Here is a 15,648-nt window from a genome sequence, read left to right as displayed (position 1 = left end):
CCTGTTCCCTCTGTCCAAATAAACGAGTGGTTCTCAAATTTAGTACATATAGGAATCACCTGGGAGCTTGTTTAATTCAGATTCCTGGGCTCATCCCTGGGGATCCCCCTCTCCCTGGGGATCCTGATGTAGATTGTGGTCTGGGGACCACACTTGGAGAAGCACTGAAACTCAGAAATTGGGCAGAAGGGGCTGGAAAAACAATGAAGGAGGCAGACGTTAACTTGGTTACTAGGAGAAAAACTTTAGCCATTGACATTTAATCACACACACCAAAAGATAGAAGGAGCCATAACAGGAATCACCCAAGTGCAACGAAACTCCAAACCACCAACAATAAAAAATCTCAACCAGTTAGCCTTAGTCCGTCTTTCCATCCTGACATATGAATAGTTGGGGGGTGCTCTAAGAACATACAATCTCTCAGGTCAAGTGAGGCGCCTCCTGGAGTCCCAGCTCCATGTACCCCATTGCCCCTTCAGTACTGAGGAGACACCGATACACAAACCCTTCATGAAGGGCAAAGCACAGAGATGCACCCACGTACTGCCATCTCTCTACCTGGCCTCCTTCCCAGAAGGCCTGGCACAAGGTCGATCAGTACTTAGTAAATGTTTGCTAGCTTGAAGTTAGTTAAGGAAGAAAGTGGCTAAGCAGTTTATACCAAAAAGCTTTTACGTCCCTTTCCTGGACCACAGGGAGGGAGGGATCAATGGAAGTGGCAATAATGCCAAACCCAGGGTTTGCGCTCAAAGTGTAAATCACAACTCCAATAAGAAGGAAAATGGCGAGTTAGTCAGGGTTCTCAGTAAGGGGAAATCACTAAACTGACATTTGGGCCTGAGGGTGAAGATTTCCCCTCCTCTCTCCTCCCCACCCTCATCTCATCAGACCTCATCCATCTAGAGTCCCACCTCCTGCTAGGCAAACTGCACAGATCTCGCACTGGAGCAGGCTCCCACTACAGAGGGGGAGCAGAGGATGCCGCTGCTGATGACCGCACCCCCCAGGCCACAAGGGATGGTGGGACTGAGGTCCCTGCAGACCACGCCGCCCTGGGAACGGCTCACACCTGTGGATGGAGACACCCAGTCAGAATTCTCTTCCGTCCCAGACATGGTGTGACCCACAATATTTTGAAACCAATAATTAACTCTCTTCACACTCCAAGGGACCAGTAGCATGAAACTTTTGAGCTACAGGCTAATCTAAACCCATTGTCATCTGCTTCCTGAAGGAGTGTGGTTAGCACATTAGACACCTGACTCTACTTGAACCAGACTAATGTTGAAATGTTTATACACTCTTTGAGCAAAAACTGAGGGGCCTCAGTGGAGGAATCATCTAGAAATATGGTTGCTGGAAAGATGAGGGGAACAGATAGACACTTAACCCAGGGGCTGTGAACATAATAGACCACTAAAGATAAAAATTTAAGGGTTGCCTACAGTGACCTCAAATGATCAGAATAGACATCTAGTGCTCCTTCTTATTAAAACATTATACCACTTGTGGAGTATTCTGTGTGTAATTGAAAGATTTGGGTTATTTTTGGAGAACCAATAAAGGGCGGGGGGCGCAGAACTTGTCACATGCATTAGCTAAGGCTTCATGGGTGTTCCAGATGGCTCAATGTAGGGACCGACTATTTTGGACCATCCATTTGTCCAGATCTCAGAGGCCTCACTTACTGCCTCCCTCACCCAGTACCCCATGGACAGAGGTTCAGCCACCAGTTAGATGCAACCCATTATTAAGACTGTTGACACCCAAAAGAACCATACCCCCATACACCCCCAACTTACAGATGTTGACTGAACCCACGCCTTCACATAACCTGCAGGGGAGAGGAGAGATTGAGTATTAGAACCAAGTCTCCCTGCCCTTGCTGCAGGTCTGTTCTCCATCCTGAAGCAGGGGAGAGCAGATGCAGGGCAGGGGGCATGCTGCCCACCTACTACAGGTAGCATCAGTGTTGGCACTGCTCCCTGGGTTTACAAAAGGACAGGGGAATGAATGTTAGATTGCAGGATCCAAAACACCGTTTTATGCCTCACTTACTTCTCAGCCATGGAAACTTGATGGACTTGAAAAGTAGAGATGGGGGGTGCAGTGGGGGTCATTCTCCTTGTCCCTTGGAGGGAAATTCCAACTAAGCCAAAGAACAATTGATGGGATCAGCTACTGCCTAACTGGACACCTCTGGGTAGGAAAAAGCTTGCCTATCATCTGAATTGATCCATTTTTATCCTACAATTTTAAATGCTGTCCCAGATATCAACCTGACTTGATAAATGCAGAGGAAGCCTGAAAGGTGTGGTGGTTAAGAGCCTGGAATTTGGATCCAGGTCACCTGGGCTCCACTCTGGCTGAGCCACTTCTAGCTGGGTGACCTTGAGAAGTCACCTAATCTTTCTGTGCCTCAGTTTCCCCAGTCATGAAATGGGGATGATAAGACCCACCTCCTAGGGCTGTGGTAAGCTCTACATGCAAAGTGTCCGCAGACAGAGACTGGTACACAATAAATCCAATTAAGAGTTTGCTATTAACATTATAAGTATCTCATTAATGAAGAGACATTTATTTATACCTCTACAGTGGGCTCTTCATAAATGCTCCCTCCTCCTTCACATAGACCTGTATTTTCTGTTTCTATGTCTCCCCACACCCCCCACACACACCTTTTTTTAACCCCAGCTTCAAACCTTTTCTCCTGGAAAGTTCTCGTCTGATTCCTTCTGCCCAACTCAGAGTCCTCCGATACTCCACAGCTTTGCACTAAAGATTTTGATTCCAGCTCACTTTCCCCTGACTTTGCCACAAGCCTTGGAACTGTACCCTTCCAGAAGATTCTATCCAATGCCCATCTTAGCGCCTGTTGAGCCTCAATGCTGGCACCAGCTATCTCCGAGTTGAGTGATTATGGCTGCTTTTATATTCTTATTTCCAGTATTTTCTAAAATAAGCATTGCTTGTGTAATCCAATTAAACATGCTAACTGCCAAGAGGAGAAGGTCTATTAAAAGGTCAATGGCCACAATGTGCAAAGCACAATCCACTAAATCACCTTTTACAATCTCATTGCTGGGGACAGTACATCGTTCATTATATGACTGAGCTATTACTACACTGATGATTATTATCATAATGAAAGTAAGTTTCATGTTACAAATGCTGAGGGCCTCACAGAATGCTGGGGAGTGAGTTGGGCACCGAAAGGTGCAAAGGAGGAGATAGCTCTGGTGGTTTCATCCAAAGTCCCAAGGAAATGAACAAAAAAGTTTCCCTGCTTCCGTCAGGCATGGTGTAAATCCAGCAGCATGGCCAACTGCCTTGGGTGCCACTCATGTCGAATTTCTTGATAAGGATAGAGATATTCTTATTCTGATAATAGCCTGCTCCTACTCATGCTGATGGTGTTCCATTAACCCATTTGATCCTTGCAACAGCCTTAAGCAGTGGGTTTTACAATTACCTGTTTTACAGATGGGGACACTGGGGCATAGAGGGTTGAAGCTAATTAAGTAGTAGAGCTGGGATTTAAACCCAGGAGGTCTGGCGCACAGTGGGTGATCTTAACCTCTAAACTCTACTCCCCTGTGTGGCCTGCTTCCCCTTGATAGGACCCAGCTAGGAGGCAATAATAATGTGGCCACTTCAAGGCTAGAGGCCCATGTACCACCCCAGGTACAAAGCCGCAGTGTTCCTTTCCATGCTGATTTCACCTGCCCTCAATTCTTGGCTCAAACTGTCAATACAGCCTAAAGTGTCCTTAACTTTTCCCACCCCCTCAGTTCTTCTACCTCCTCTTCTGAAAAGCCTCCCTAGGATTTTCATGAACCCCAGTCATCCAGAGGATGGATTTATATCTGCCCCTTTCTTCCCTGGCTAAGCAAGGACCCTGTGCTACTCATTTCTATTTACTGGTCCCAAACACCAGACTATCTTGGTTGATAGGATTCCTGTCTGTGCCTCCCAAATCAAATGGCCTTTAACAAATCTTCTGAATGATTGCAGCTTTCACAACTCACTGAAGTGTGATTGCAGAAACGTCCTTTCAGCCAACAGGGTAAAATCATGGCCTTGGAGTGAGCTCTAGATATAACTAGAGGGGCAGTATAGGAGGGGAAAGGATCATGAAGTGCTAGCCAGGAGAATGGTGTAATTTTAGCATAGCCACTAACTAGCTGTGGTCTCAGACCATCCCCTTCCCCTATCTGGGCCTCAGTTTCTCTATCTGAAAATGGGGAAATGGCTGAACCCCACGATGTCTAGTCTTTCTCAGTTTGAATCTCTCTGCCTGGGTGATTATGGTCCAGTGAGGCACTCTTCTAGCCCTAAGTGGGGATGTGAAGTGACCACAAGCCCCATCCTTACCGGCTCTCCTCGCCCTCCAGCAGTTTGCGATAAGTGGCTATCTCCATGTCCAGGCCCAGCTTGGAGTTCATCACCTCCTGGTACTCCTTGAGCAGGCAGGCCATGTCCTGCTTGGTCTTCTGCAGGGCAGCCTCCAGCTCGGCTAGCTTGCAGCGGGCATCGCTGATGGCCACCTCGCCCTGCTGCTCCGCCTGGGCCACAGCAACCTCCAGTTTGCAGCGCTGGGGGGAGGAGAGGAGAGAAGGTGTTTGAAAAAGATGCAGTCTGTGGGAGCCCTGGTGGGTCTCCCATGGCATTGGTCATCCTGTTTTGCCTCCATTCAAAATGGTCAACTTTTAAATTAACTAGGCAGAGAAATAATAGCCATTTGGAGATTTCTTCCTTCATTTTTGTACCCTTTATTGTAAAACTCAAGTCCATGGTGAGCCATTAGAGGGAGAAAATTAAGCACGGGAATAAGATTAATAATAATTAGTGATATTATCTTATATTTGTTCACTGTTGTTAGTTTACAAGGAATTTTCACAGTTATCTTATTTGATCTTCAAGTTACTCTGTCAATTGCCAGAACAGGCCTTGTTATCCCCATTATGCAGATTAAGACACTGAGACTCAAACAGGCTGTGACTTGACCTAAGCTACCCAATTAATTAGTGCCAAGCCCAGGTTTTCAGAGGCTACTATACGGGGTCTCATCTTTGACCCACTGAGATCAGCATGCCGAAAAAGTTTCCATTTACAATATCCAGCATGCTAACTACAGCTTCTCCCTTGTCCCCACCTAAGAAAGCATAAGGAGGGCCGGCCGAGTGGCGCGATGGTTAAGAACTCGCTTGGGATGCCAGAGGGCCCCGGTTCGAATCCCACATATGAGGGCCAGTGACACTGCCCTCTACAGCTAACATGCTGAACAACAGCTCAACCTGGAGCTGGGCTGCCGTGGGTCGCCGGCGACGGCGTGGGCTGCAGCCCCTGTGGCAGTGGGTTGCCATGGGCTACCATATGTAGCCAGCAGCCAGCGTGAGCGGCCAGCAGCCGCAGTGAGCGGCCGTCCAGAAGCCGGCGACTGATCTGCCTCGCCCGGGAAGAGCGCAATGATGGTGCCAACTTGGGCCAGTGAAGCAACGTCCTCCACAACTAGACTGAAGACCAAAACGACAGCAACTTGTCTGTTCCCCTTCCCCCAATTCCCCAGCACTGTTCCCATCCCCCCAATTCCCCAATAAAAAAAATCTTTAAAAAAAGCATAAGGAACTACTAAAACTCAGTAGCAAACTATATTAATAACTCTGGTTTTAAAAATGGGCTAAGAACTTGAACATTCTTTGGACATTTCTCCAAAGAAGACATAAATGGCCAAAAGGTATATTAAAAAATGTTCAATATCACTGATCATCATGGAAATGCAAATCAAAACCACAATGGGATATCATCTCAGACCTGTCAGGATGGCTATTATCAAAAAACCAAGACAACAAGTATTAGTGAGGATGTGGAGAAATTGGGACCCCTTGTACACTGCTGGTGGGAATGCAAAATGGTGTGCCACTATGGAGAATAATATGGAGGTTTCTCAAAAAATTAAAAATAGAACTACCCTGTGACCCACCAATCCCACTTCTGGGTATTAACCCAAAAGAATGAAAATCAGGATCTCTAAGAAATATTAGCACTCTCATGTTCATAGCAGCATTATTCACAATAGCCAAGATGTGGAAACAGCCTACATGTCTCTGGACAGATGAATGGATAAAGAAAATGTGGTATACACATACAATGGAACACTATTCAGCATTAACATAAGAAAATTCTGCAGTATGTGACAACATGCATGAACCTTGAGGACATTATGCTAAGTAAGCCAAACACAGAAAAATACATACTATATGATTTCACTTATATGAAATATCTAAAATTGTCAAATTCATAGAACCAGAGTGGAATGATGGTTGCCAAGCGCTGGGAGGAGGGGGAAATGGGAGATTACCAATCAATGGACATGAAGTTTTAGTTATGCAAGATTAGTAAGTTCTAAAGATCCACAGTTCAACACTGTACCTATAGTCAACAAATTTGTTATACTTACAAATACTTACAAATTTGCTAAGAGGGTAGATCTCATGTTAATTGTTCTTATCAAATAAAATAAATATTTTTTAAAAGCATGTCAGAATGCAAGTGAGGATAACTTCTAATCTTCTCTAATTTCACTTCTGGAGAGTAAACCATTCCCATATTTCATTACCTCATCTATTAATAGTAACAAATTACATCTTACACAGTGAGTGAGAACAGCTAACAGAAGAGAGAAGACAGGAATTAAACCAGGCATATGTGAGAACTCAGCATTATAATAGAGGTAGTGTCACAAGCCCGTGGGTAAAGAATGGGTACATAATACATTTTCTTACTACATATATGTAGAAATTTTTCATTAAAACTCTACCCCCTATATATAAACAAATAAAGTTCAGATGGAGTAAAGACTTAAATGTGAGAGGTAAAACTATACAACTAGTAGAAGACAAAATGTAAGAGGATTGCTTTATGACCTCAAAATTTCATAAGTATAAACATTAAGATAGGAATTGATGGATTTGGCACATCCAGCCTAAATATTTCTGTTCAATAAAGGACACCAGAGCAAAGCAAACAGACAAATGATAGATTGAGAGATTAATTGCAGCATGTATGAGTATAACTGATGAAGGGTTACAGTCTAGATACAGTGGACAAGAGAATACTGCAAATCACCATAAAGAAGACAGGAATCACAATAGAAAAATGGGCAAATGATATGAATAGGTGATTCTTAGAAGGGGAAATATGAATGAGTAGTAAGTGTATGGACAGATATTCAACATCACTAGTTAACCAGAGAAATGAAAATGTACATAACAATTAGATTATGGTTTACACCTATTAGAGTCACAAGAATTTCAAAGTCTGATAATAGCACATGCTAGAACAGAAGCCCTCATGTACCGACAGTGGGAGTACACTGGCATAGCACTCCGTGGGTATTTACGGAAAGTAAATAAAGGAATATCTTATAACTCAACAATCCTATTTCTTGCTTTATACCTTCAAAACATCTCTCATGAAGATGCACATGGAGACGTGTATAAAAATGTTCATGATTCAGCTGGTTGTAGTTGCAAAGGCTTGGAGGCAAACTAAATATCCATCAACAGGGGAATGGAGAGGAAACTATGGCTTATGAATATTATAGAAATCCATTCAACAGAAATAATGAAACAGGTCTTTTAGAGCAACATGCATGGATTTCAAAGACATAATGCCAACTGGCAAAGGAAAGAATCAGAATGAAATTTATGGTATAATATCATTATATAAATTTAAAACAATAATAAGTTTATATAAATATATTTTAGAGTATACATGTGTATATAGGTAAATATATGTATGAAAGAGGGACTGTAAGGACATATATTAAATAGCTAAACCAATTCTCTCCCTAAAGTGTTTTGTGCACTGCTGGTCCTTGAGATTTGGGTGGTTAAAAGACAAGCCCCTTTAAAGATAGCAGCAGCCCCTAAAGGTAGGAAGAAAGCAGAGAGCAGATCAGAAGTAGCAGGTGCGCCAAGTGGGGTCTCAGTGTTCCCCCAACCTGCTGCTTGGCGTTCTCCACCTCTGCGGCCAGCCTCTGGATCATGCGGTTCAGGTCATTGAGCTCATCCTTGGTTCTGCGGAGGTTCTCGCCCTGCTGGGTCACTGTGGCCTTCATTTCCTTGCACTGCGAGTTGGGAGACAAACATAGCCAAGATCACAATATGGCTGGAGGGTGTGCTGGGATGTCACTGATTCTCCCATGCCACACCAGATTAGCCAGCCTGCGACGGTTCTGCAATAGCCCCACCTCCTTCCCCTCCACTGAATCTAGAATAGAATCTCCTATGCAGCCCTCTGAGTGCCTAGCTGCATTTCCCAAGGAAGCTCCAAGTTCATGACTATCCTCCCTGTCCAGTGGGGCAGCCCAGCCCTCCAATTCACCTTGGTTTGGTACCAGCACTCAGCCTCGGCACGGCTGCGGCTGGCCACGTCATCATACTGAGCCTTGATCTCAGCCACAATGGAGTCCATGTTGAGCTCCCGGCTGTTGTCCATCTTAACCACCACCGAGGTGTCAGAGATTTGTGACTGAAGAACACAGATTTCCTGTAAAAGGTAACAGCCAGTGCTCTCAGCTCCAAATCGCCTCTGACTCTTATCTCTTGAGGTAATCCAAAAAACAATTCCAACTCTGAAACTTTAGGAAATAAATTAGAAAACTACTGGCAATTCAGGAAAATTTTCCACGTAGCTTTAAGAGAAAAGGGCTGGAATTTAGACCACGGCCTCAAGGCAAACGGTAAGGTGGAATTTCATTAATGCCAGATCAGGATCAACAGGCGCAGATTTTTATGGTTAGGGACAAATTGGATAACTGCGCCTGGGGCCTAAACTCTCCAGATCAGCTGTAGCTGTCTGAATAAACCCAGCCAAACAGATAATGGCCAGATTTAGAGTCTTGGTTTTCTAATTGGGTTTTCACACTATATTTGTTATTATAGCTGTATACCTATATCTATACTATCAAACCTCCACTTCGTGTTGTGCTGTGTAGACAGGCAATGAGTTACAGCCTTTCAAATCATTTTAAAGGAAGGCTATCATTCATTTCCATTTTGAAAGGAGACCTGAACAAGAGAAAACCTCCCTGGTCACAAAATGAAAGGATGTTGAGATCCTAGATGAGTAAGGAATGGACAGCTCTCCCTAGAACCAAGGAACCAGGACAGTCCACACCCCAGGAAAGCCTTCCTCCATCTCTTCCCTCACCTGCTCTTCCGGAGATGGGGAGACTCACCTCTTCATAAAGGGCCTGCAAAAAGTGCATCTCCTCCTTCAGTGCCTCCACATTGGCCTCCAGGTCGGCCTTGTGCAGGTAGGCGCCATCTATATCCTGGTGGAGAAGCCAGGAGAGGGTGGGGCGCGAGGTCATTCAGTGCCCCTTGGACCTCTACCACCTCCTGGCCCACCCACCCCCGCCCCCCGACCATTCAACTTGCAATTACAAGTCTAACCTGGACTTCTTGTCCTCACCATTAGGGCCCCTATAGGAAGAATGGGGCCTTTGTTATCTGCCCCTGACACTACTTCCCATCACATAAGCATCCGTGGGACCGCTGGGATAGGAAGTGGAGAGAAGTCTGATCCCTACAAACTTTTTTCCAGTACGTCCAGAATTGAGGATTTTGCTGAATCAGATAGCCTAATATCACAGCCCAAAACATCAGGCTGCTGCTAAGCCAAACTGGGCCACAGAGCATGACCATGAGGTAGCCAAAGAGCCATGGGTGTACCCCCTCTTCATGCTGTCCTTGGCTCCCAGGTCAGGCAACCCCCAACACCCAGGTAGCTGATTCACCTGCCTGAGACCGAGGTCACACCTCTATTGGCAGATTTTTTACCAGCCCTCTCTCCGTTTCATGATTACTCACAAAGAAGGTGGCTGGTAAGCACATTATGGTGAAAAAAGCATTAGTATACATTTCAACTCACCGATTTGAAACCAAAGGGAAATCATTAGTAGTTTTCTCCTCATCTGCAAGTGCACTGATTAAAGGCCACTGCTCAGGGAATCACTAGCAAGCTGAGAACCAACACATCCCAATGTGGGAGGCAATGTCCACATGACAGTGAAACAGATTTTTAAATGACCATTTCAGCCAATCAAGGAGTTTCCAAGTAACCAAACAGTAGGATGATGAGATTCTCTTGATAAGAAGCCTCCATCAGCCAGTCTGGGTTCTTGCACGCAGGTCACAATGGCTTCTGAAGCCAGACCAGCCTCCTATCTGCCAGGGGACTGGAGTGCCCTGCCACAACTGGACTGATGTGACCTTAGCAAGATGCTCAGAGCATCCAGCATCCAAGCGCTAATTGTTCGCCATGTGGGAAGAGTCACTCACCTTCTTCAGCACCACAAACTCATTCTCAGCCGTGGCCCTGAGGACGACCTCTTCTTCATACCTAAGGAGAGAGAACCCAGGTGAAAGGGCCCCTTCGGCTGAGGGCCATGGGCTGGCCAGCGAGCCCTAGGTTTTCAAGATTCCCTGGTTCTGCCCTTGACTTTCTGTGTGCCTTGGGAGAAGAGGCTTGGCTTCTCTGGACTTCTATTTCTCAGCCACTAAAAGCCCACCAAAAGACACTGGACATAAAGTCCAAGTCCCTGATTTCTGGTCCAAGCTTGGAAGCGAAGTCACTGCAAAAAACATCAGGGAAGTCATTTACTCTCTCTGCATCTTGGGTTAAAATGCCTGGTGTGCAGTAAGGCACTCAGTAAATTTGTGGGATGACTAGAAGACAGGTATTCCAGGGGCCCTTCGCCCCTAAAATGTACAAAACATAAATCTCCATGAAGCTCTCCCCATGACATTCTGTTCCCCCTGCCCCAACATCAAGGACTTGAAACCCTGGAAGCAACTCACTGTGCCAGGACTGCTAGGGGACACTTCCACAGCCCTCCCCAGCCTGGTACTCGCTTGCTCTTGGCCATGAGATGTGATGCCTGGAGCAGCCCTGCCCCAGCCATCAAGAGAGACCAGAATTCTCAGAGCATCGTTTTCATAAAATTGTAATTACAGGGTAATTTGGGCTGCTATAAAGTCTGAGCTCTGTAATTACCAGCCCTCACCCCCCCCCCAATGTGGGAGACAGACTTTGATACCTACAAACAGAATTATGTCTGCATTTTCATCCCCCCAAGGAAAGTGAAAACCCATGGCTGGGTCTATCTGGATGGTAAAACCTGATCTTCCGAGATCAGAATTCCAATTACTTCCAATTAGAATTGCCAGGTTTGAATATGTCAAAATCACCCTTCACTCTGTATCTACCAGATAAAGTGGGACTAGTTAGCAGTGATCCAGTGAGTAATACTAGGTAATGGTGAAAAATAAAAGATTTACATGGACCTTTGAATTGCAGAGCCTTGCAGAACAACAGCCTCAGGATTTATCTTCAGTGTAAATTTTAAAAAGTATCCAAGTTCATAAGACACCTTGAATGGCATCAGTCTGATCATTTTCAAGACTGCTCTTCCAGGACCTTTCCTTTCCACCCATCCTGGCACCAGCTGCTCCCAAGTTTTGCTCTTCACCCCTATTGATCTTGGTCCTCCTGTTTCATTTATTCTCTCTCCATCTCTGGGTCAGCCTGTGCCCTGGATGTATGTCCTACCCCTCCAAAGCTGGGAGCTCTCCTTCTCTCCAAATCTTTCCCCTGTCCCCAGGATGGGCCTGAAAAGAGCTGGGTGCCGAAACAAGACGGAACAGACTGATAAAGCAAATCATCTGATCGGTAGCCTGGAATAACCCTGACCTTTAGCCCTGTCTGCCTCCAGGAGAGTTACATGGACCGAGTCACAACCTTCCCCACTCCTATAACCACCCCCAGTCCCATCATGCTCACTTCTTCTTGTAGCCCTCCATCACCTCCTGCACGCGGTTGAGCTCCGAGGCCAGCCTCCCGCTGTTGGTCTCCACATACTCAGCCTCCCGTCTCAGCGTCTCAAGGTAGCCACTGAACAGCGGCTCCAGGTTGCTCTCACAGCACTTGTGGTTCTGGTAGAACTGCCACTTGGTCTCCAGCAGCTTGTTCTGCTGCTCCAGGAAGCGCACCTACAGCCCAGGGTGGGGGGGAAAAGACTCAGGGAAGAGTCTGGGGAGGTGCCAGGTCCCCCCAGAACTCTCTCTGCCCTTGGGGTTGGCTCCTGACCTGCAGTAGCCTGTGACTTTCTCCCAAAGGCCAAATCATTTACAAAGTCTGAAAATACAGTTCGCAATTGTTTCCCCAGTAACCACCCCTTATTTCATCATCAACTCCCAGAAAGAGTACACAATTTATTTGTGATCTGTTTGTTCTGCACAGAATGAAATGACATCTAATCCTGTGAAAACACCACAAGCCATGTGTGGTAGACCAAAAGTGTCCCTTCAAAGAAGATCACGTCCTAATCCCTGGAACCTGTGAATTTGTTACATTATGTGGCAAAAGGGACCTTGCAGATGGAATTAAGGTTATGTACCTGAAGATCAGGAGGTTACCCTAAATTATCCAGATGGGTCCCACAGTAGTCATGTGGGCCTTTCAAATTGGGCGAGGAAAGCAGAAGAATGAGACAGATGCTGAGAAGAAGGAGGCAGAGGAGGGATTTCAAACATGAGAAGCAAGAAGCACTCAACCATTATGACCAGCTTTGAAAATGGAAGGAGAAGGGGCCATGAGTCAAGGAAGGCAGGCAGCCTCTAGAAGCTAAGAACAACAACCAGCCAGCAAGGGAATGCGGACGTCAGTCCGACAATCACATGGGACTCAATCCTGCCAAAAACCAGACTGCCCCCGAAAACAGGTCTCCTCCAGGGCCTCCAGAAAGACATGCAGCCCTGCTGTTAGCTTGATTTCAGCCTCATGAGATAATTAAGTTGTGTTGCTTTAAGTTGCTAAGTTGGTGGGTATATTTATGGCGGTGATTTAAAAATGCACTCTCTGTGATTCTCCCTCATTCTGCCTCTGGGGTGCAGAAGCCCAGGATGGGGAACTCTGGACCAGTAGTTAGGAGATCTCTCACTGCCTAACTCTGCCACCAACCAGGCCACTATGCCTCATTCTCTCTGAGCCTCACTGTAAGCTGAGGCAGTGGAAACACATCAACAATTTACACTCGCAGCCCCCAGGCCTTATCTGGACCACAGGCATGTTTTATTTTGGCCTGCACACTGTTTTATAAAAATCTGAATTACTGCCAATAGTATTTAATAATTGAGTGACTCCAGGCAAGAACCTGGGTTACCCTGACCTTGACAAACCAGACTCTCTGGAGCTGAATGGTAGCATGCCTCTCAGCTTGGCTTCATTCATCAAGTACCATGCAGTCGCCAGTCCTAAACTAAGTGATTGATCTCTCAAGCCCTAACCTTCTGGGAGGACGAGCCTGGTATAAAGCAACTCGCATTGGCCTGTGCTTATGGGAAAAGGAAACCAAAATCCTGATTATCCAAAAGGCGTCTGCTTTGGGTCTCCACATACAGACGCAGGTCGTGAGAGCAGCTCTCTGACCTGCTTGTCTTGCAGGCTTAAACCCACCACATTGATGCACTTTGTACACCTAGAGCTCATCCTGAAGATAGAATGTTGGAAGGAGGCAAGTGGCTGTCAGCAACCCCAGGGAGGGACTGACCCTTCCCAACAGAGAGAGCAGTATACCTGGGTGATGCCCAAAGGGCCACGTGTAAAGACTCCTTTGAGTCTGCACGCTCAGGGTCCTCACTGTGCTAGTGAGCAAATGAGGAAAAGGCTCCCCCTCCAGGCAGATGTGGCCCCTGCCAGAGCACACAGCACAACTAGCAGAACACGGGCTGGATTTCAGCCCCCCCCCCCCCCCGACCCCGTCCCTCTTGATGGGTGTCCCTGTGCACTGAATAACCTGCATGATCCTACAACCAGCTTCTTTGTGCCGATGGAAAGAAAGAGTGGTTTGGACAGCAGGTTAAAAATGGATGTCCAGCACCTTCACTTGCAGATATGCCTATTTCTGATGGTGGTGTTTGTGTGAGAGCAAAGCTCCCCGCCCCCCCCCACACACACACACACACATCACCCAGGGTGCACCTTCTGGGTGTAGATGTGCACACCACTCAGCCCTGTGAGATGAGCCTTTCCTCCATTGGACCGCAGTGGCTGTTCTCCCCAAAGATCAGATTGCGGGCTCTCAGAGGGGGTGTCATTGGGTTAAAGAAAACCAGAGCTGCATATCCAACCAGAAGGAAGGCTCAGAAACTGCAACATCAGAAAAGCGTGATTCAACCGCCCCTCCGTGGACCTCCCTTAAGTTTCTCAGCTCACTGTCTTTTATATAACTGTTGGTTGAAAGAGGGCACCCGGGGCAGAAGTCCTGGGAATTCACAGCCTTCCTATGACGCCCCCACCAGGAAGGAGCAGGAAAGGAGCTTCTGGCCCCCATTTGTCCTGGCTCCCCTTCCCGTGCTGGGGGTGGCAGCATCTCCTCCAGGTCGGGGGTCAGACACCAGCCTAAGCAGAGATACCCACCCGCTCCATCCCACGCACTGTGTGATGGCTGAGGTCCAGAGGATGGGGCCTCAGACACACCTTCAGCTTTTGCTGGGCAGAGTAAAGCAGCAGCAATAAACCTTCCTGTTCTGGCTGGTGGTTTCACATCCATTTTGCATTTGACTCTCACATTTGAAAACCAAGACCCTGATTCAGTCACATTCTCGAGGTCATATGCTAATCAGTAGCAAGGCTGGGACCCCAAGGATTTGAACCCAGCCCGTCACTGGGTTCCGAGTCCCTTCTCGGTTCCTAAGCCACAGCCCCAGGGAACAGCCGACAGACCCACCTTGTCGATGAAGGCAGCAAACCTGTTGTTGAGGCACTTGATCTGCTCCTTCTCCTCATGCTTCACGCACTGCGCATTGGGGTCGATCTCCAGGTTGAGGGGTGTGAGGAGGCTCTCGTTGACAGACACGGTGGTGATGCAGGGAGGGCTGGGCCCACACAGGCCCCCGGCCCGGTACCCAAAGCTGCCCCCACTGCGTAGAGGCCGTGCACAATTCACTGCGATCCGTGGGGACCCCACTGTACACAGGCTTCGGCTGCCAAAGCCCCCGAGGTGCCTGTAGCCCCGCCCCCCAGGACTGCCCCCGTGGTAGGCCATGGCACTGGCACAGCTGTGAGCCCCCAGCTTGGGCATGACAGCGGAGCAGGAACTGAAATTCCTGACCCCATAGCCAGAGCTGGTGCAGTAGGAACGGCTTGCCATGCCTCTGTTCTGCAGGGCAGTGCCAGAGAAAGTGGAGGGGACAGAAGGACACCTCCACTTCTCACACCAGAGACCAGTTAGTGCTCCTGCCTCTTATAGGGCAGACGACAGGTTCCCGGCCACATAAAAGGCAGGAGAAAGTTATTAATGCCATTTACGAGCCTGGGAATCATCCCAGGGGAAAATTGAGAAGGAAAGCTGAAACTTGCCAACTTTAATAGCATATCAAGGAGACCCTGCATCCCAACTAACCTGTCCCCTGCCTGTTCAACCGCACAGGCCTAGACATATCTATTCAGCCTTCATTCCCATCCAGCCACGTGAGCAGACCTTGGGTCATTAGCCCACATAGGCAAGTGGAGGCCTGGGCCAGCACGTGCCTGAGACTCACAGGGTCCCATGTCCCGCCAAGGTCCAACTGGCCC

At 47.3% G+C, this 15,648-nt stretch overlaps 1 protein-coding gene across 1 annotated transcript; it reads right to left on the bottom strand.

Annotated features, from left to right (window-relative positions):
• Positions 1-242: 242 nt before the first annotated feature.
• LOC109371410 (keratin, type II cuticular Hb5-like) lies at positions 243-15,223 on the bottom strand. Its single transcript, XM_019623885.1, has 9 exons — positions 14,801-15,223; positions 11,854-12,062; positions 10,353-10,413; positions 9,248-9,343; positions 8,392-8,556; positions 8,009-8,134; positions 4,378-4,598; positions 1,806-1,837; positions 243-1,072 (listed from the first exon to the last, which is right to left on the bottom strand). The coding sequence occupies exons 1-9, from the start codon at positions 15,221-15,223 to the stop codon at positions 921-923; spliced, it is 1,485 nt and encodes a 494-aa protein (XP_019479430.1). The 3' UTR covers positions 243-920.
• Between the last annotated feature and the right edge of the window lie 425 nt (positions 15,224-15,648).

Source organism: Hipposideros armiger, unplaced genomic scaffold, assembly GCF_001890085.2.
Source record: "Hipposideros armiger isolate ML-2016 unplaced genomic scaffold, ASM189008v1 scaffold_569, whole genome shotgun sequence".
Lineage (NCBI taxonomy): Eukaryota > Metazoa > Chordata > Mammalia > Chiroptera > Hipposideridae > Hipposideros > Hipposideros armiger.
The sequence above is the reverse complement of the archived record's forward strand: the minus strand, read 5'-3'. Positions and strand labels throughout refer to the sequence as shown.

Excerpts from the sequence above, each read along its gene's own strand:
- LOC109371410 (XM_019623885.1), bottom strand. The coding sequence starts at position 15,223 with ATGGCAAGCCGTTCCTACTGCACCAGCTCTGGCTATGGGGTCAGGAAT. Across the intron at positions 9,344-10,352 it reads AGTTTGTGGTGCTGAAGAAG|GATATAGATGGCGCCTACCT; the intron begins GTGAGTGACTCT and ends CTTCTCCACCAG. Across the intron at positions 8,135-8,391 it reads AGTGCTGGTACCAAACCAAG|TGCAAGGAAATGAAGGCCAC; the intron begins GTGAATTGGAGG and ends CCCAACTCGCAG.